Here is a 21,991-nt window from a genome sequence, read left to right as displayed (position 1 = left end):
AAGAGTTCTTAAAATGGCATATTTTGCCCACACTATATCTGTTAAGCCTCCTTAAGGGTCTTTCTAGCTAAGAGATGGAAAACAACTATAGGAACAAATGGTCAATTTTTCAAAATGTCAAAAGGTTACCAGTGGGGTGTCCCAAGGTTCTGTACTAGGACCAGGGTTATTTAATCGGGAAGAGGGAGTGAACAGTGAGGTGAAAAATTTTGCAGAAAGCTATTTCAATTAGCAGAGACTAGAGAAGACTGTGAGAAACTTCAGAGGGACCTAATAAAGCTAGAAGAATATAGAGCATGATGGCAGTTGAAATTTACTTGGAAAGTGCAATATGACTAGATGATCATGATGGTCCTTTCTGACTTTAAAGTCTATGAGTCGATTGATTCACATTATTGGTTCTAAATTAAAACCTGGGCATCATTGTGGACAGCGCAATGAAAACCTCTGCTCAGTATGTAGCAGCAATCAAAATCAGCATGCAAAATATGAGGGGATGTAACAGGAATTTGTTGGAAAATAATATTGGAGATATTATGACTGGTCTATTACTTAGAAATAGTAGAAATTGGATCAGCATGGATGACCACCATCCATAAAATCTGGAAATAAAATCTGGAAACTTTAACTGCTCAACATATTCCAGGGTCAGAGAATGTGGTGGTAAATCTTATCTTTGGAAGGAAGCACCATTGAACCCTGAAACATTCCTCATCTATGGGAGACACAAAACTTTGAGATTCTGAAGATTCCAATGCAAAAATACAGGAAGCATACATTTTCCATTCCTTGGACAGGCACAGAACTTCTCCACCTGTTTCCCCCACATTCCAGTACTCCAAAAAGTTAAGGATTCTCCATGATCAGATACCTGCTGCCAGGGAATCATTGCATTCTGGAGGATTTCAGGTGCATGCCATCACATTCTTGCTTTCAGGTGGGAAAAGTGCAACCGACATAACCTAAAATAGGGATCTTGTTTTGTGGGCAAAATCAAACACAGAAGGTAAAAACACCCTTGTGATATTGTCTTATTAACTAGATATAGTCAGAAGGGACTTTTACTAGCACTGCCAAAATATGTACTGTTGCCTCTGTTTTCCCTGAAGTAAGTAGGACCAGAGAATTCGGAATGCTGACCTCCCAAGCCAAATCAATACAGCTTAAATATAAAATATTGTGGGATGCAAATGTTTTACTAAATCGCTTAGCCTCTGTGGACAAATTCTAATGGAATATCAGAAACTCATCTGCAAAACTGCCATATCTCGTACTGTTGTATTTGTCCAATCAGAGGGTAGAATTGCATTTCCTAAAAATGAAGGCACCTTTGAAGAAGCAATATCTCAAAGGTTGTGAATTTCTTCAGTCTTGGAGAACTATGACCCAGAAGGCTTGTTCTCTGTTCTGCTTCATCTGATCATGGATGATAGAATTCAGAAGTCTCTGTCCCCTCCCGCTTAAAGAAGTACATTGGAAAGTCTCTGGATAGAAGGGATTGAGTAGACATCTTTTTTTGTTACAGTTGCAGGACCCTGAAAGCCAGTTGGTCTAATGCAATCAAAGCTAGTCAAGAAAACCACAGATTTCGCTGTGTCTCCTTTTGGGCCCACTCACAGAGAGGAACATCAGCAGCAGTGGGGATGTGACATCTCCAGAGAATTGTCCATAGCTCACTGGTTTGATGACAGAACCTTTATAAAATATTACTGGAGACCTTCATATGTGAACATATTCAGCTTGGCAGTTTTGAATCTCAAGTACTAGAAAATTGAAATAATGTGGCATTATTCCATATGTATAAAAACAAGTTGCCTTTGATTTTAACAACAGGAAATTCTGTTTGAGGGGAATAGTAGCATATCATTTCCCCCACATCCCCAAATACTATATCAAGAGAGATGTGTATATGCTTCTTTCCCAACCTTTGGTCACATGCATTGTACTTAATCCTCTCATCCTTTCTGAGTGAAAGTAAATCTTACCCCTTTCATTTCTCCCTCTTCAAGAAGAGGACAGTTTCAAAGAATTTTGTTCCAGTCCATAAGCTGAAACAAAATAAAGATGATTTTTTTATTACTTTTGAGCCATATCTCCTCTGTGGACTTCATCTTTATTTTTTAGCCCTTGGAATTTGGACCAAGTGTTTGAGAAAGGTATGTCTTATAGATTTCATCAATTTTTACCTAATTAGAATATGGAAGAGAGGTATTTACATCAGAGACCGTCTATAAATAAAGAGTCTGTTTATACCCTCATTATGTGCTTTTGTGTGTTTGTACCATATTTCTAAACAAACATAAAAGAAAAAGCCTTTCCCCTCATTGAGAGTATAGTCTTTCTGGTTCAAAATCAGTTATGCTCAAGTTAAGCCCTATTTACAGTTGAGAGAAGCAATGAGTTTTTTGGCATCAGGTTTTACAGCCTCACCTGGTGAAAGGATTACCAATGACTGGTGATCACTCACAAGTGAAAATAACGTAAGGTAGTGGGGCAGAAAAGTGTGTGAACAGTGTTCCCACACTTTTGACCTCACATGCATTGTATATGCAAAGTCACGCCACATGGAGGACATCATTTTATACAGAAACGTGCAGAGATAGGGGGTTGATACTGGCGGGGCAGGATACACTGGTAGAGGTGGAGTACCTGACCTTAAAAAATCAAGGTTGTACCCCATTGACCTTCAAACAGGATTACTGGTTTTATAAATCTGTTTTAGTGGAGAATTGATAACCTTGACAGCTGCTATTGATCCCACTGACAAACTGCCTACAGTATTACATGTCTGAGAGACCACGTGAAAGGAAGATGGCCTCCTTCTGTATCCTTCAGATACTTTCTTTCTAGGACATTTCAGAAAAGAGCTGGGCATGGACTTACTCCTGGTCTTTTCAGATCCAGGAATGTAATTGTCTTTACCTGGTATGCCTTTACCATACGGACCCAATCCCATGATGTGTGGATCCCTTGCTGAAGCTGTTTGAGCACCTTTAACTTCCATGAAAGTCAATGGCTATTGACGATGCTCAGAGCCTGCAAGGATCAGTCCTAAGCTAATAGTCAGAAAGTGTGTAATTCATGATGCTATCATAAAATACACTTACCTTGTTCTTTGTGGTCTACAATGTAAAACCTTCCTATTGCTTGGAATAATGACTCATTATTATGGCTCCGCTGGTGGCAATGTTGCCACGGGTATTACACATACTGAAATTTTTCAGAGAATAAGGTTTGTCCACTTTTTAGCTCATCTGTTTTTACCTTTTTCTTCTGCTCTTTCTTCAGGAAATAGACCTTTCCCTAGAGATAACAGACTACACTGCAAACATTGCTTGCAACATAGTTTAAAAAGCAATGACAGTACTGGATCATAGGCAGGGCTTGTAGCACTTCATGGCACTAGTAGGGTAGGTGTAGTACTGCGTGGCCCCTCTAGGCCAGTTTCACAGAGATTCCCATTAAATCCTCAGCATAAAATTGTGAATTCCATAACAGGACATTCACTGGCGAATGGTGAGCCATCCTGAGCACCCATCCTCCCCAAACTGTCATACATTCTGCCGTGAGGGGAATGGGATGTGTTCTACAACTGGCATCCCATTCTGTGGTTTTACCCTGATTCATGGTAATTTCTATAGCTCTGAAATCAAATAGTGCTATATAGCCCAGTGATAGGTAGATACAGGCCTAATCATGCAAGGTGCTGAGTGCCCTCAACTCCCACTGAAATCAGCTGGAATTGCTGTAGGTGCTCAACACCTTCAAAATGTTGGACTCCTCTGTGGTAATTGTATACGCTTATACTTTGAATCAAAGCTTCTTTGAAAAGGTCTGTACCTAATGTTAATGTGGATTGTCAATTGCAGTGCTGCGAGGTGGACCACTCCCAGGACCCTACAGGCTGCGGCAGTTCCACTTTCATTGGGGTTCTTCTGATGACCATGGCTCTGAGCACATTGTAGATGGAGTGAAATGTGCAGCAGAGGTGGGACCAGTTTTTCTATATACTAGCGCACTGGGCAATTGGGCAACACTAACCGCTTTCCTTTTCAAGTATTTATTTATATTTATTGATTTTGTATGAACTATGTTATTGCTGTGACTATTCAAAAATGTGACCTGGGGTGAATCATTTCTGCCAACGAACACAGCTTTTCATAACAAAAATACAACTCCCCTTGCCTGCCCCTACCAAAACTGTAAATTTTTGTAAATATGCCTCAACCTTAAATTCACCATTTTCAGAGAGATCTTTTTGCAGCAAACACAACTTTGGTTGAAGTATTTTATTTTTTCTCAAACTTATTATAATATATTTTTTGCTGGTTTTATTGGTCATTAGGAGTTTTTGGTATATAATTAATTATTTATAAAAATAAAGTCCCAGGATTTATTTTTTTCACACGCATTACCAATGGGGGGAAAAAGGTTATAACAAGGACATTTCAATTAGTTTAAAACTGTTGTGTTTGAGAATATCCTTTAGAGCAGTGTTTCCCAACCTTGGGACACCGCTTGTTCAGGGAAAGCCCTTGGCAGGCCGGGCCAGTTTGTCTACCTGCCGCGTCCGCAGGTTTGGCCGATCGCGGCTCCCACTGGCTGCGGTTTGCCGCTGCAGGCCAATGGGGGCTGCGGGAAGCGACGCCGGCCGGTACGTCCCTCAGCCCGTGCTGCTTCCCACAGCCCCCATTGGCCTTCAGTGGCGAACCGCAGCCAGTGGGAGCCGCGATTGGCCGAACCTGAGAACGTGGCAGGTAAACAAACCAGCCTGGCTTGCCAGGGTCTTTCGCTGAACAAGCGGCATCCCAAGTTTGGGAAACACTGCTCTAGATTTTAAAATATCTGTTTTAAAAATCTATCAGTGTATTGTCAAGAATTGTTTTAAATAAATATTTGCTGCTTTTTTGATGTAAACGCACAAACTACTATGGGCCAAACTCTCTGTAGTTAATGGCTGAGTTTGACCCAGTGTGTATTCGGTGTGGGCTTAAGCTCTGATAGCAATAAATTAATAACAAATTCTGCCTTCTTTCCACATCCTACATGGGAGGAAGTGTAAATTTCAAACTACCATGGAAACACCATGTTTTCTCTCTATCAGGAGCCGTGCAGCAGCCTGCTAGTGTTCCTCCCAACTCTGCAAGCCCGTACATGTCACATGTACCTACTGTACAGAGATATACCATGGCTTTGCACCAACTCCCATCCAGAAGAAATGGTGGCAGACAAGATGCATATCAGAGACGCCCTGGCCCAAAACTTTGTGTGGGGGCTGTGGGTGATTTTCCTCTTTCCTCCCTTTGCCTAGTAGCATCTACCATGGTCCAGCTCCATGGGTATCCCAGTTTCTACTAGTGGATTGAGTGGGAGCATTCTGTCCCCCAAACCTCTGTTTTTAGTTCCATCAAGAAAAGTCTTTTTACTTTGCCTTTGTTTGCGGGACTAAGATTTAACCCCTAGGCCTTTATACAGAGGAGAAACAATATATGGAGTGAATAATGCTTTGCTAGAATACAAGTGGAGGCTGTGGGCCATGTTGCTTTTATCCTAAACAACGATGCGCGTAACAACAGAGGAGTAAATAAAGAGCAATATATTATATGCCGCATTCAGGAAGAGTGCTATTTTTTAAAATATGAGTGTACATTAGCTAAATTTAATGAAACTGCTGGATAATCTCATTGTGAATGAAGTTATACCACATTCGTATTATATGAAGATATGTCCAGATTCTGCATATATTCAGATACCATGGTGATGGCCATGTTATTAGAAGCTAAATAAATAGATAGCAGTCCTCTGGAAGAATAAATAAAACATTATGAAAAATTTCCTTAACATTTAGTATTGTAGATAGTAGAGATGAGAAAGAACTACAGGGTCACCTGGTCCATTCACTATCAGGTCAGGGGAGTGGGATGGAGAGTAGAGCAAGAACAGCAGAACCATGGTTTATAAAGCACAAATACATTTCAATTTTTTAAAAGAATTTCTTTAACCTGAAAATACAATTGAGATTAAACACATCAATGGATAACTTCTGCATTGCATGTGTGCATGTTACATGCATTTGTAAGCATCTCCTCTATTACGTTATTTGATTAATTTCAAGCAAGTTTTGTATTTTTATGCTTCATTTAAAACCAAAGTAGTTGACAAACAGTTGTTGCAAAAAACACAAGCATGTGGAAGAGCCGTAGAAGCAATAGGACATATTTATACATATTTTCATTTGGAGGCCAAGTTCTGCATTCCCTGTGCATTCAAAACTCTTTCAGCAGGATGTACAAGGAATGCAGGACCTGGCCTGTGATGGCATTTTATTGCATAACAGTATTTGTAACATTTACATTTCTTTGGTTCAAGCTTCATATGGTACACTGGAATCCGAAATATAGTAATTTTGCTGGAGCTTTGAAACAACCTGATGGCGTGGCTGTTGTGGGCATTTTTCTGAAAGTAAGTTTGGAAGTGTTCATTCTTTATGCTGTTGCATATCTGTATTCTTCGCTAATTGCAGGGGAAAAAGTTCCTGTTGTACTTACTTCTCAGCCATATATCTCATTAGAGAATAATATTCAGAATGATGCATACATTGGGATTAGGATGTGCCTGGATCCATAGAAATTTATTGCACTCACACCCATAAAACAGACTTTTAGCACCATCCCTAACATTCAGTAGTGTGTGTCATACATGTACCTGAATAGGAGTCATTTTATCTGCAGTCTGTACCTGTTGCTACATCCACAACACTGAGACTATGTTTTGATGGGGAGTGAGGGAACCCAGGTTGCATTTTCTCCTCCTCTCTGGGTGCAGTATCAATGGCAGGTATCTGCTCAGTAGCAATCAGCTGTGCAGTGTTACTCACTGAATGATTTCCATGACAGAGATCTCTCTCAAAGAATCTGCCTTAATCTTACCCTGACAAAAACCAGGGTCACTTCTTCCACTGTTCATGGCAGCCTGTCCCACAGCCACCCCCATCAACAGAGCTTTTCATCCTACCTCAGCAATATACACAATGATTTCTCATTAAGTTTATATAGGGATCATGAGAAAAGCTTTCTCACTGTTCAGGTCCAAAGTTTTAGTCACAGATTCTAAGCCTAGAAGGGACCACTGTGATTATGTAGTCTCGCCTCCTTTGTAACATAGGCCAGAGAACTTCCCTGAAATAATTCCTGTTTGAACTAGAACATATATTTTAGGGAAAAAATCTAATCATGATTTTAAAATTGCCTGTGATGAAGAATTTGCCACAACCTTTGCTAAATTGTTTCAATGGTTAATCACCCTCACTGTTAAAAATGTATGCCTTATTATTTGTAGTCTGATTTTCTCTAGCTTCAACTTCCAACCATTCAAACTTGTTGTGCCTTTGTCTGCTAGACTGAGGATCCCATTCTCAAATATTTGTTCCCCATGTAGATACTTGTAGTCTATAATCAAGTCACCCCTTCATTTTCTGTTTGTTAAACTAAATAGATTGAGCTCCTTGGATCTACCACTATAAAGCAAGTTTTCCAATCCTTTAATCATTCTTGTGGCTTTGCTCTGAACCCTCTTCAATTCATCGACAACCTTCTTGAATTGTGAATACCAGACACAGTATTCTAGCAGTAGTCTCACGAGTGCTAAATACAGAGGTAATATAACCTCCCTTTGATTACATGAGATCGCTCTGTTTATGCATTAAAGGATTGCATTAGCCCTTTTGGTCAGAGAGTCACCCTCTTGTTTAGCTGATTATCAGCCATGTCCCACAAATATTTCTCAGGACCGAGGTCTGTAAACATGGCCTACATTCTTTGTTTCCAGATGTATGACTTTACATTTGGATATTGTTTGCTTGTGCCCAATTTAGCAAGCGATCCAGATTACTCTTTATCAGTGACCTGTCCTCTTCTTTATTTTCCACTCTTCCTGTGTTTGTGCAAACTCTAAATTTTATCAGTGATGATTTTATGTTTTCTTCCAGGTCATTGATACAAATTTTAAATAGTGTGGGGCCAAGAACGAATCCCTGCAGGACCCCACTAGAAATACACCTGTTTGATGATAGGTTTCAGAGTAGCAGCCGTGTTAGCCTGGGAATGGATGTGTCATTACACAAAGTAAAACTATTTCCCCATGCTTATTCCCCCCCCCCCCCACTGCTCCTTGGAGGTTCCTGTTAACTGCTGGAAATGGCCCACCTTGATTATCACTACAAAAGGTTTTCTCTCCCCCGCTCTCCTGCTGGTAATAGCTCATCTTAAGTGATCACTCTCCTTACAGTGTGTATGATAACACCCATTTTTTCATGTTCTGTGTGTATATAAATCTCCTCATTGTATTTTCCACTGAATGTATCCAATGAAGTGAGCTGTAGCTCACGAAAGCTTATGCTCAGATAAATTGGTTAGTCTCTAAGGTGCCACTAGTACTTCTTTTCTGTTTGATGATGATTTTATGTTTACAGTTACATTTTGAGACCTGTTTCAGAGTAGCAGTTGTGTTAAAAAGAAAAGGGGTACTTGTGGCACCTTAGAGACTTTCCACTGTATGCATCTGATGAAGTGAGCTGTAGCTCACCAAAGCTTATGCTCTAATAAATTTGTTAGTCTCTAAGGTGCCACAAGTACTCCTTTTCTTTTTATTTTGAGACCTGTCAGTTAGCCAGCTTTTAATACATTTATTATACACTATGCTGATTTTGTATCATTTTAGTATCTTAATCAAATTCCCACTGGGAACCAAGTTCAATGCCTTGCAGAAGTCTAAGTATGTTACATCAACTCCATTACTTTTACCAGCCAAACTTGTAATATTATCAAAAAAGATATCAAGTTAGTTTGACAGGTCTATTTTCCATGAACCCATGTTGATGGTCTTAATTATATTAATTTCCTTAAGTCTTTATTAATCAAGTTCCATATCAGCTGTTCCATTATTTTACTCGGGATCAATGCCAGGCTAACAGGCCTATCATCATCTGGGTTGTCCTGTTTATCCTTTTTAAATATTGGCACAACACTAGTTCAGCCCAATGCAGAAATGGGATCCCACCATGAAGGTTGGATTTGGTCCAGATTCAAACTATCTTCAAATTCTGGAATTAGATCCAGCATTTTGGTTTAGGCACTTCTCTAATACTAATAGACACAAGCTCAAAGTCCTTACTGAAGTCTGTCTTTCAGCAGGCAAAACTCAGTTGGTATGTCTACACTGCAGTATAAAACCAGGGTCTGAACTCATGCTGAATCCTCATCCCCCTACACGCAAATTGTGCCAACCTAGGGCTCAGACCCAGGATCCCTGGATGGAGGGTCTGAGCCTGATTCAAGGTGGGACCCAAGTTCAAGCCCTATTGTTTTTCAGTGTAGATGCAGCCCCACTGGACTTGAGCTCTGGGAGTCTGCCAGAAGTATTCCACAATCCCAATGGCTGGCTGGCTTTGTCCTCGGGACAGTCAAGTTTTCCCACACTGCACCACAAACAAAGGACCAGAGTGGCCACATTTTGGGAAGGCGCTGGGAAGTCTGGAATATGTGTGGTTGGACTCGTATCCACATAATGCAGTGTAGACACTGGAGCTCCAGGTTGGGACCCAGAGTTCAACAATTCCTGTCCTGGGGTTACAAGTGAGTGTAGATGCTCAAGACCTATGTTAACAATCCCAGGGTCTGCTAACTAGAATTCTGCTAACACTGGGCTTACATCGCAGTGTAGAAATAACTAGTGGGTTGAATAGTAGTTGAGTAGTGAAAATTCCTCAGATATTTTACATCTGTCATGATTTTTCTTTCTCATTTGGCTTTTAGTGTCCATGATGAGAATGAGCATTGGTTATTAGCAGAGGTAGCAGTAGCACAGCGTGCAGTTCTCCACACGTCTCTGGAAATGCACCTTGAGTCCGACCATCAGCAACGCTCACGTATTAGAAGGCTGAGACACTTCTCAGTATTTCATTTTGTTGCTATCAAAACATTTTGAGTTTTTCAGTTCAGTCAAAACTATTCAGCAATTCACTGAAGATATTTCATTCAGTTCTAGTGATAGTAGAGTGAGTCATGGTGTCTTCTCTGATGCTATACTTCAATGGATGTTTGGTTTATGTGAAGCCTGCAGAACAAGGCCCAAGAGGAGGTAGTTTAAGAAGGGCAAATTTACATTACTGGTGACATGAACCATGTTATAACCCATTCTTCCAGAGATGAGAAGCTTCTTTAGTGTTAGACTATGCTGCTATCCTCTTCTGAAGTATCAGAAGGCATAATGTAGTATTTCTTTACACTTCTTTACGTGAGATCAGATCCTTTGCAAAGATATCCGCATTCCACTTCTATTTTCCCTGCGTACTCAGTTTAGCATGTAGTTTTATTCTTTACTAAAGTCAGGCTACTGCATAAGGGCTAAAGCATGCATTTGGTAGGAAAATTACCACCAACTTGTATATATATATGTTAAAGAAACTATACATTTTCTCTTTGTTATAAGTAAAAATTGTGTGAGATGTGAAACTAATTTAGTTCTAATCATCAGAATTTCTTCTTTTGCATCCCACCCTGTCCCCACTCAAATCAGTGGGAATTATACTAGCCACTTCAACTGGAGCATGACTGAGCTTTGTAGGTAGTTTTAGCAAACACTGCTGTAATGAAAAATCAAGCAATTTATTCTAATATTATTCTGGGTGTTTTTTCCCTCCATCAGGAGTAACGTTTTGTTGTTTTTCAGTACAAAATGGTCAGAGAATGTTAATTGGCAGAGGGATGGGTCAAGTAGCATTTTTCATGCAGTCGTGAGATATGAAGGAAAACAAATTCAGCTGGCATATCTACTGTTCAATTTATGCTTTCTGCATTACAGGTTGGAAAAACTCCCAAACCAGAGATGAAGAGAATTCTTGAAGAAATAGATAATATTAAGACAAAGGTAACAAAATAGCTTTTATTTTATTAAGTTAACTGGGTAGCTTCAGTAGCAAGAACCAGAAGGCCAGATTTGCTAGTCTGCTCTGGCTGCTTTGCATTATTCCAGCAACACATAGCAGCCAGAGCATTCTGGTGACTATGGCCCAGAATATCTTCTCTTCTTTAAGGAGAAATATAATTCCTCCTCTCACTTCTCTAAGGTCCCCCATTGACTTCAATGGGCTTTCCATCAGCCCCTAAATACACAGTTGCCAGGCAGCCCTCACTAATATCAGCACAAATATCATTGCAAATCCTATCCTAAACTGTTTTTCAAATTAATTAATTACCTAAGGGCTTATATAGACAGAACTCCCACAGAAGGGATCTTAGTTTGCATAAGAATTACAGTATCAGAAAGCTTATGCCCAAATAAATCTGTTAATCTTTAAGGTGCCACCAGACTCCTTGTTAGTCACAATTGTTAGGTAACAGTACATTATGGTGACAAGAGTTTCTGAGAAGTTACAATACTTAGGTACATCAGTGGACTCTTTGATAAAGTGCATCTTATTTTATTTCTTTGGGAAATCTCAGCCTTGGACTAGTGGTCATTTCTAGAAAAGTAAGTTACAGGGCAAATGTTTGAAAGGAGGAGGTCAGCCTCTTACATGATATTGGACATTTCATTAATTCTTCCATGGAAACTCAACTCTCTTTTTAAGCAAGCTCGGTGTCTCCATTAGTGTTATTAAAGAGATTTCTGTTTTGTTTATTTAAGGGGAAAGAAGCTCCTTTTCCAAACTTTGATCCATCAATTCTTTTCCCTAAATCTCGGGACTATTGGACCTACCATGGCTCCTTCACTACACCTCCTTGTGAAGAGTGCATTACCTGGATTCTTCTGAGGGAGCCTATTGAAGTCAGCCCAGACCAGGTAAACTTCAGCTGGACATTAACCTCCCTATTGTCATCGTTCTTTCACAATTTGAGATTATTTATTTACACATCATCCTGACCTTACTCTTTCAATAAGGAAAACTCCCACTGGAATCAGTGGGAAATTGCATGAATAAAGACTGAGTTAAAACAGAGTGAAAGCTGAATTTCAGGATTGGGCTCTTCTATTAGAAACTACTCAGTTGGCTTCATTAGGAACACCATTGGGACTCTGAAAATTGCTGCATAGGACTCCAGGTTTCCCTGGGCTTGCCACCACATATAGCCACCCAACCCACGAGCCCCACATCCCAGTCTCTGTATAATTCTAGTGCCAGCAGGTGGCAGCAGAGACTGAAATCCCTAGCTATCTTCCTCATTTTGAAAATTGTTTGTTCCTCCTTTTGGCTTCCTACACCATGTCAGTGGGAGGGTTCAGGTCACCAGACACCATTGAGTTTCATAAATCAGGCTGGGGGATGGGGGTGCTCAGAGGGAGGCAGTGGGTGACTAGGAAGTGAATGTGAGAGTTTGGGGCTATGTGGAGGTGATCTGATTGTAGGCAGGGTACAAGGGAGTTCTCACCACATTGGCCAAGGAGGAGTGGTAGCTCTGCCTTTCCTCTCTGTCTGCTCTCTCCTTACTTTAACCCATGAGTGTAGTAGATGGAGCTGGATGTGACATGCACACATTACTTCACATAGGAACTTAGAATCATAGAATAGAATATCAGGGTTGGAAGGGGCTCAGGAGGTCATCTAGTCCAACCCCCTGCTCAAAGCAGGACCAATCCCCCACTAAATCATCCCAGCCAGGGCTTTGTCAAGCCTGACCTTAAAAACCTCTAACGAAGGAGATTCCACCACCTCCCTAGGTAAGGCATTCCAGTGCTTCACCACCCTCCTAGTAAAATAGTTTTTCCTAATATCCAACCTAAACCTCCCAGACTGCAACTTGAGACCATTACTCCTTGTTCTGTCATCTGCTACCACTGAGAACAGTCTAGTCTAGTCTTTGGAACCCCCTTTCACGTAGTTGAAAGCAGTTATCAAATCCCGCCCCCCACCATTCTTCTCTTCTGCAGACTCAAATATCCCAGTCCTCTCAGCCTCTCCTCATAAATCATGTGTCCAGCCCCCTAATCATTTTTGTTACCCTCCGCTGGACTCTTTCCAGTTTTTCCACATCCTTCTTGTAGTGTGGGGCCCAAAACTGGACACAGTACTCCAGATGAGGCCTCACCAATGCCAAATAGAGGGGAATGATCACATCCCTCGATCTGCTGGCAATGCTCCTACTTATACAGCGCAAAATGCCGTTAGCCTTCTTGGCAAAAAGGGCACACTGTTGACTCATATCCAGCTTCTCGTCCACTGTAACCCCTAGGTCCTTTTCTGTGGAACTGTTGCCTAGCCACTGGGTCCCTAGTCTGTAGCAGTGCATGGGATTCTTCTGTCCTTGCAAAACCAAAACCTGCGCTGCTCATACACCAAGCTTATCAAAATTTAAGCCACTAACCTAGATACTTCTGCGGTGTGATAAATCAGCGGAACATTTGATGCATGTAACAAAAGTTATAGTTATGTATGTTTAAACCATTTAAATTCTAAGGGGTTTTTCAGTTAGAGCTGGTTGGAAAAAATGCAATGAAACTTTTTATTGGAATTTGCCATTTTGTTGAAATCTAAACAAATGGCAGAGACGGTTTGATTTTGATGAAGTTTTGACAGAACCCAGGCAGGGTTCCCAAGGAATCCTGCCTGCCTCACAGGTTTCAAACCCTGCTTGGTTTTCAGCCAGATTGCCTGCCTGGCTTTTTGGCAGCCTGCCTGGCTACCTGCTGGAGAGCCCAGTTCCTCAGTAGCCTGCCTAGAGGGCCTTACTGGGAACTAAGAGCCTGGGATAATGGGAGACCTGGCTTGCAGCCCACAGCTCCTCGAAAGCCCAGGGTCCACTGCTGTGGGACAACCCAACAAATAGATCACCTCAGGATCTTTGGCCCCTGGGCAGCATCCCAAAGGGGCATTCCCTTTCTCAGAGAATTTTTAAATTTTTGGTTTTCATTCCAAATTTGAACTAAACCAAATTTCAAAATATCTCCATGAAATGCCCACCTCTATAACTCCCTCTAACTTCCATCTTTCAGGCAGAAAATTTCCCAGGTCTGATGTCTATTCGCGTTGATTTTTTTTTCCTTTTGAAAATTTGAGCAAAATCACCAATTATACTTGAATGAAGACTGAGTAAAAAAAAAAAAATTTTACTGTGGAGTGCAATGAATGAGGCACGATGAGCAAGACTAATAATAAATAGTCAACCAGTGTCTCATGCAGTATGCACTGAATGAAGCAGGGGTTCCTATGATCATCTAATTGAAAACTGTATCATAATGCAACCTTACGTTTGGCATTTCTTAGGGATTCATTTTACAGCCATAATGTTCTTTTAATTTAGTTTTTATTTAATATTTCAAAAGATTCTTCCCTAAAATCCATTTTATTTGAAACACTAATTTCAAAAGAACAGTGACCTGCCCCACACATTCTAGGTGGCAGTGTGTAACAAAGGTGATTGCAAAACTTGCATTAATTTCTATGTAAAAAGTACATTTCTGGAAATGTTCTTGGCTAAATTTTAGTAGATAGAAGTGGTAACTTTGGGTGACCTTCATTTCTCTGAGCTGAACGCTTCATACCCAAGATGATGGTCTTTGAGGAGAAATAAATATATTTGTACATTTCCATCCCCTGCCCCAGCACTTAAATGGTAGAAATCTGATAAAATTGACCAATGATCATTTTGGTGATCTCACGTTTAAAGATCAGTTTTCTAATCTAGGATTGTTCCTATACTCAGCAGTCCACAATGTAGCTAGAGTCTTGAAATTTGGAACACTCATAAATAGGAAATTCAAGGAGTCAGTGAGTGACATGTTACACAGGTACGTATTAGATTATACATATGTATTTACATATGTATAACTTCTCATCCTAGAATCTCAAGGTGCTTTTTCAATATGGCACAAATAAGCCAGTGCCGGCATCTTTGACACTGCATATAGATTCTGGTTGGCATTAGCATATCACACAACAATTTGATTTCCAAATTCTGACCTGATACTTTTGTGGCTGCTTATTATATGAAAAATGGACTAAGCGGAGTACAGTGAGATTGCGAGAACTGAGGGGCTGACTTGAACCTTAGTCCCAAAGGTTAAAGTTAACACAAGCTCCTGCATGACTATATTAACATAGCTCATCGCTGCATTTTCATAGCTCATTCAAATACAGAGCTGATCTGGAGGTCACGTCCCTATTTTTCCCTATTTATACCAAAATATAAAGGTATTAGATATTTGAAAGCTTCTCCTTGCATGCAAAATGCAAATTGGCTCTGGTCAGCTTTCCTGGCTCAACAACACAAGTTTGGTTAGAGCCTCATTACTGACTCAGGTATTTACATTACATTTATTTGGAACTCCGATGAAGGCATAGCTATTAGTGAACAGCTCTGTGTTGCATCAGCGATAAAAATATCAACTTTCTCTTCTTCTCCCACTTTAAGGGTTGATCTTAGTGTGAAATTCATTTAGAATGCAACAATTATGTGCTGAATCATTGATCAACTCCATCTGATGTGTTTCTGATCACTGCTGTATTCAGACAACGCTCTTCTTTCTAAATAGTGCCAGTAGCAGGTTTTAGGCATGGCATTAATTGTTCTCCCAGTAGCCAGCAGGGCCTGTGTGTAACCTGCAAGGGAGCACCTTGATCGGTTCATCCAGAGAGTCTGATCATTTCAAAAAGTGGATAATTAGTACTTGTAGCCATGCTTTGTTGCTTATTTGGGGTTATGCTGTTTTACAGACGGAATTATTAGTAGTAATATTTGTAGTAATGCCAAGGAGCCCCAGTCATGGACCAAGGCCCCACTGTGCTGGGCGCAGTACAAACACTGAACAAAATGAAAATCCCTGCCCCAAAGAGCTGACAGTATAAGTGACATCACCTGAGAGAAGTTCACAGGATCAGACCCTTAAAGATCTCTAATCCTAGAAGCCTGCTAACATTCAGACTTGCTGACAGTAATGTTGTAAGTGCTAATCCCTTTGACAGAGTGGCCAAGATTGTTCTCCTTCTGTATGGCTGGGACACTGAGGGCCGAATTGTCCAGTGTGCAACTGGTGCACCTGGAAAGATGTGCTCACTCCATACGCATTAGGCTGTGAGCCATTACCTAGTCCATTCTTTGTTATTATATTATTTCTACAACACTCTTGGCATGCCTGGAACTTTACAGAAAATGCACAGACAAACACCCATTGGTGCACTCCAGTGTGGCGGGGGAGGTACAGCAGGAGCGAGTTCCTTTGAAAGTAGGGCCCTCTGGCTGCAGAGCAAGAGAACGTTCTCAAGTCCTGAAGAGCACTTGGAAAATGCGGCTTGTGGCATCACAGAAAGAGAGGTTAACCCTGGATTTTTAATTTTTTCAGCAGAAAAGAAACAAACTGAAGGTCCTGCTCCTAACCCATCCAAAGCATTGCAGGAGGCAGCATCCTGCTTAACAATATTGCTGCCACTAGTACCGGGTCTTCCTACTATACCACAGCAGGATATAGCCTGTGCCTCAGCTTGTTACTGAAGCAAAGGATTTGTTGGAAAATCCAGCCCTAAGGGCTTCTCACAAGGGACCAGATCCTGACACATCCCTTGCAACTGCTGAGAGCTCTATTGCTAAGACAAAATGGTGCAGTTCTTGTGCTGAAAGGGAGGGGATAGGATTTGGGGCCCCTGCATAGGTGGTCCACACCCCTTGCATGTCATAGTACTCTGCAAACCAGTGCTCCCTGCACCCCATCACGTTGAACCTGGGGGCAAGACTGAGCTGGAGAATACAGACGTGGAACTGGATTTATCCACTGTATCTGTCTGTCTGTCCATCTATCTACAGTCGATATTTATATAGTTTTGCTGTAGTATCTAGGCAATGGGTCCCCAGGCTATTTTATCCCATTAAATGGTTCCCAAACTTGGTTCGCGGCTAGTGCAGGGTAAGCCCCTGGCAAGCCACGAGACACTTTGTTTACCTGAGCGTCCGCAGGTACTCAGTGGCCGCAGTTCACTGTTCCTGGCCAATGGGAACTGCGGGAAGTGGCACAGGCTGGGCTGGGCAGATTTCTCATAGAATGCAAAACACATGCCTCTGTTCTCTAAAATAGAATTACATTCCTCCATTGGAACAAAACCTTGTTAAACCACTCTTGCTTTTTTGCCAGCTTAAAAGACAGCCTTACATTCTGAACACAGGATACAGTGAGCCATGAGGTCCATGATGCATTTGTTATTATGTTTCAGATTAAAAATCCAGCTGATGAACTTTTCACTGCCTTTTGAAAATATTAACTAAATACTCTGCAGGCAAGCTGTCACCATGATTTCTGTCATCCTTTATACTCTTACTCTGCCTTCCTGATCATGAAGGGTAATTTCCATTGCAGTTCTACAGCACAAGGGGCACGCAAGGGCTGCCTATCCGTTGCGCACCACAGAGCTCCTCAGTGCGAGGATGTGTGGAGATGGGGCATAAAGAGGCCAGGCATGCTCAGAGGATCCTCTGCTATAGAGATTGACTGTGTAAGGATCCCCAGAGGCTATTCCAGCCATTAGGCTGCAGTAGTCTCCATGCAGTGGCTCCTGTGACTTTGTAGGGAGATTCCTCCCAACACCCAGCAGTTGGCCCAGCTTGTTGGTCTAGGCCTTACGCCCTGAATTTACCCCTAAGTGGATTCCATGTTGACATTTTAATTTTGCTTTCTTGCAGATGGCAAAGCTCCGTAGCCTTTCCATCAATGCTGAGACAGAACCTGCTCGTCCCATGGTGGATAATTGGCGCCCTCCTCAGCCTGTGAAAGGAAGGGTGGTGAAAGCCTCTTTCCAATAAAATCTGTACTAAAACTGGGTGTCTTCGAGTGAGGAAATTCCTACATCTCAAAGCCTAGTTAGCTTTGTGCTCTCTACTGCTCTTCCTCTGGAGGCACATCTGTTTCTGATTCTGAAATGCTGAGTAATGAAATGTCGTGGATCAATTAATCTAATTTTGAGAAGTCAAAAATTACGTGAGGCAAACTCTAACCTTAACGTGAAAATGTGGAATCTGTGTTTGGATCTCAATAACAACTGTGTTAGCTTTAGCAGTAATATTTTTATGGATATTTCTAAGGGAGAAAAACGGTATAATTACCAATGGCTAGAAAAGGCATTTTCCCACTATCCTTATGTTCTTTAGTGCTCATCTTTTTCAAGACTATAGAAGTTTCCAACTAAGAAACAATGTCATCTTAATTTAAAATGGGCAATATGGTCAAATTCTATTATCAGTTGTACTAATATAATCCAGTGGGAACTCCTGTGTGTAACTGAGGGCAGAGTTTTGGCCTTTGTATTCATGTAGAACTGTTGAGAGTACAAAGACTCACTAAATTCCCATAGATAATTAAAGCAAGTTAAGATTTTAACAAACTGAAAGGTTAATATTGTACAGTTTTATTGTGAAAATTGAAATCCAGGTGTTAGATCAAACTAAGAGTAGAGAATTTGTAGGCCTTCTTGATGGACGAAACTGGATAGATTCTGTAGAAAGCCCTTTAGCATCCTAAGTGTTATTTCACTTCCATTTTTAATACTATAACATTTTACTTATATGTCTCAAGGCCAAATTTTGTCCTCATGCACATATGCATTTGAGCCTGATGTCACTGACATTTGTGTGCAAGTATCTGAGACCAGAACTTAATTGAATATCTAAAAGCAATTGACGGCTGTGTTCTCCTCCTTTGCTGTTGGACTCGTCTTATGGTAGCAAAAGCAATGAAACAGGACTGCATGACTGCAGTTGAAGTAACAGCACCACTTCTGTCTTAGGACAACCAACACTAATAAATACTCTTAAATAAGAGATCCTGGTTTTGGTTTTATTTCTAATGTTGGGTGACAGGAAAAATAACAGACACAAATTTAACAGGAAGACTTGGCAATGTCTTCCATAATACATTTGTTATGGGTTCATGTGAGCCACTGGAGCAACTCACAAGCAAACTCTTTGTAACTTTACATCAGTCAAATTGATATTCAACTCAAGGTGGCCATCTGGGCTTTACATTCCACAAAGTAAACAAAAATAGGCTTTGGCTGAACAAGCTGGCTTTTGGAGTTAAGATAGGAAAGATAATTCCTCCAGCTTCAGACAGAATTGCCTCTTGGATGAAGTAGCCAAGCCAGTTTACAGTGCCATCAGGCCTGATTGGCTTTTGTCTGCTCCCAGTCCTTCCAGCTGATGGAGGATCAGTTCTCACTGGTTCCCTCCATGGCTGATGCTGGATGGCCTCCCTAAGAAGTTCCTGGAGATCTAACTTCTCTGCCATTATTTTCCCCAAAAGGATGCTTTCTCCTTTGGGCATGGCTTCCAGCAGAGGGTAGCAAAAGCCTGGTACAACCCCTCACAACATTTCTGTATAACTTAGAAATGGATGAAGACTGTAGTACCCAACCCATTTAGCTATTTGCTTGAACTGGAAGATACAGACATGTATCTTTATGACTCCCGATAGCATCTCAAAGATGTGGTACTTCATCAGGGCATCACCAATTGGTACTTGCCCCACACTGATATCATTTGGGGGCCTCTGCTTCCAAGAAAATCCTCATTCCTAATAACATTTACTTCTCGTTTGGACGTATACTATCCTTGATCCTACCTAACTCATATATTAAGAAGTATTCTGCCTGAACTTTTCTGAACTGATCTGGTTCATTTCTAATAATGTACATGAACTCTAGTTTTCTGCAAGGAAACACATAGTACAGTTGGGTCACTTTGAAATTTCCTCTTATCCATTACTTCACCTCTGTACTTCGCAGCACAATAACCTGAAAGTTTAAGAATGGAATTAGCAGCTACATTGCCCTGAGGACTTAGAATGATATTCAGTAGTCCTGTGAAGTGGAAGTCCTGAGGACATAGAATGATATTCAGTAGTCTGTGAGGTGGAAGTCAAGTCAGGTAATAGATTCCAATGAGCCTGAAGAAAAGCTGGTTGGTCTGTGCTAATTACGTCTCTTGGAACCAACAGGACCGGAACTTCCATTATTAGTGCTAATGCAAAATGCCTTTTTCTGTCCTCATACCCCATACCTGCAGGGGTAATAGAACAGTGCAGGATATATTTTCACTTTGTTAGCATCTATTTAGGTGCACTATTATGCATCTGTGTAGTTGTGCAATTCAATATAACAAGGAAACATTCAACAATGTTAGGGTGGAACAAGCCAGCATGAGCCAAGAAAGTCTCATGGGAATAACATGAATCTGTCTTTATTTAATTCATGATATTGTGAAGAAAGGATCATTTTGGGCAGAGTAGGTCAACTTAGCAGTGACCTTAATGTCAGGGTCCAAAGAAATTTGGGGTACCATTAGCAATTGGCTGAAATTTTCACTCCAGTGCACCATGCACTTTGCTTCTATATTGATTATCTGACCAGAACTGGAGTAGACCATTCTAAGTGAATGACCTTTCTCGTCAGCAGTGAGATTGTGCAAATGTTTATAGAGAAGGGTATGTCATTCCTGGCAGAAGCTTCCTTAAGTGTGATGGCTTTGGCTTCCATTGCAGCTCTGCAGTGGGCATGTATTGTTATATTATGAGCAACATTCAGCTTATGATTCATGGCTATATCATCTCTCAAATGAGCTGTGCAACCCTCCTTCCTTTCTTTCTTGTATCCCAAGCACTGTGACAATTCTAACATTTTGATTCAACTGAATTTGGCTCAGTCATGCATTTTGCTGTGGCCTTCTGAATGATGTCACATAACTTGTACCCAGTGTTCAATGGATCGCTGAATACACAATGTTTATTCATTTGCTGAAAGTAACACTCATGACTTAGTAAGTTTGTACTTCCTGCCTTTACATGCAGTGGCCTTTTGGGGAAGGGGATCAAAATTGAAACTCTTAACCCCTATCCATAAAAAGGGTTAAACCATCACTGTTTAAGGCCAGTGTGTTTTCTGTTGCAAAGGCAGAAATGCCAAATATACATAGCCTTTCAGTGGTCTATACCAGGATGCCATATATCCAGCTATGCTGATCTTCCCTTAAAAGATGGATCTGTGGTGCACAGTGCAGTCTCTTGTGTTTTGACACTTTAAACAAATGTAAAGGAAGAGCCTTGCCCTTGTCAAATTCACTTGCATTCCTCTCCATGTGCAGAGGCTTACATGTGAGATAAGGAACCAAGACGCAACCTGAAATGATGCAGGATTACTTCTTTAAGACAAATAATACTTACTATAACCTCAGTGTCATTTATCAGTAATAAAAGCCAATCAAACACCCAGTTTGTATGTGATGGACTGGTCAAAATTTAGTCCAGACTGAAAGAACTGAGTAGAATAGTAATGAATAATAAATTTGCCAAAAAATGCATTTTTCAGAGCACCGAAACAGTTCATGAATTCAGGTAACAAAACTGGAAAAAAGATTTGGAAATGTCTTAACGTTTTGTTTCGTTTCAGTATTCAGTTTTGAACTGACATTTTTCAATGAAAAGTAATTTCAGATGGATATTTCTGAAATGAAATGGTGTTTCAAATTAGCATTCTAAAAGTTTTGTTTGATCTGCATGAAAAAAATTGGGGTTTTGCATTTTGGTAAGAAAAGACTGAGAACATTCAGTTTCAGTTCAAAATGAAGCAATTTTTCCCCCAGAGTGTTCAGTTCAGCCACCAAACCAAAACAATCAATTATTAGCTCAACTCTAGTTTATTTCCCTCCCATACCCGCCATACCCTCAGAGCTGCAGTACTGTGATTAAATACACTAGCATACAGTTGGCCCTGTAAAAAACCGAAACTTTTATGTGCTGTTTGGTTGAATTTCACCCACAGTGCCTGTGTTTTTCAGCATTCAGGGAACATAGCAGAGTTGGTCACTAGTTTTGATATTAGCAGTGTCTGATCTTATTGAATTTTGTAGTTCATGGACATGAAAAACTGTATTCAACGAGTAGTTATCAATGGTTTGCTGTCCGACTGGGAGGATGTAACTTGTGGGGTCCTGCCAGAGTGTACTCTGGGTCTGATACTACT

General features: G+C 40.8%; 1 protein-coding gene across 2 annotated transcripts in view; it reads left to right on the top strand.

Annotated features, from left to right (window-relative positions):
* The window catches only part of LOC102941459 (carbonic anhydrase 3), a 29,727-nt gene extending 10,930 nt beyond the window's left edge, over positions 1-18,797 (top strand). For both annotated transcript variants that reach the window (XM_037892343.2, XM_037892344.2), the window contains 5 exons: positions 3,870-3,988; positions 6,370-6,462; positions 10,861-10,926; positions 11,686-11,841; positions 17,664-18,797. In XM_037892343.2, coding sequence (XP_037748271.1) covers positions 3,870-3,988; positions 6,370-6,462; positions 10,861-10,926; positions 11,686-11,841; positions 17,664-17,783 — 554 coding nt within the window. In that variant the 3' untranslated portion in view covers positions 17,784-18,797. The remainder of the gene's footprint in view (positions 1-3,869; positions 3,989-6,369; positions 6,463-10,860; positions 10,927-11,685; positions 11,842-17,663) is intronic.
* Positions 18,798-21,991: the final 3,194 nt, after the last annotated feature.

This window comes from Chelonia mydas, chromosome 2, assembly GCF_015237465.2.
Source record: "Chelonia mydas isolate rCheMyd1 chromosome 2, rCheMyd1.pri.v2, whole genome shotgun sequence".
Classification (NCBI taxonomy): Eukaryota; Metazoa; Chordata; order Testudines; family Cheloniidae; genus Chelonia; species Chelonia mydas.
This window is presented reverse-complemented; position numbering and strand designations above follow the sequence as displayed.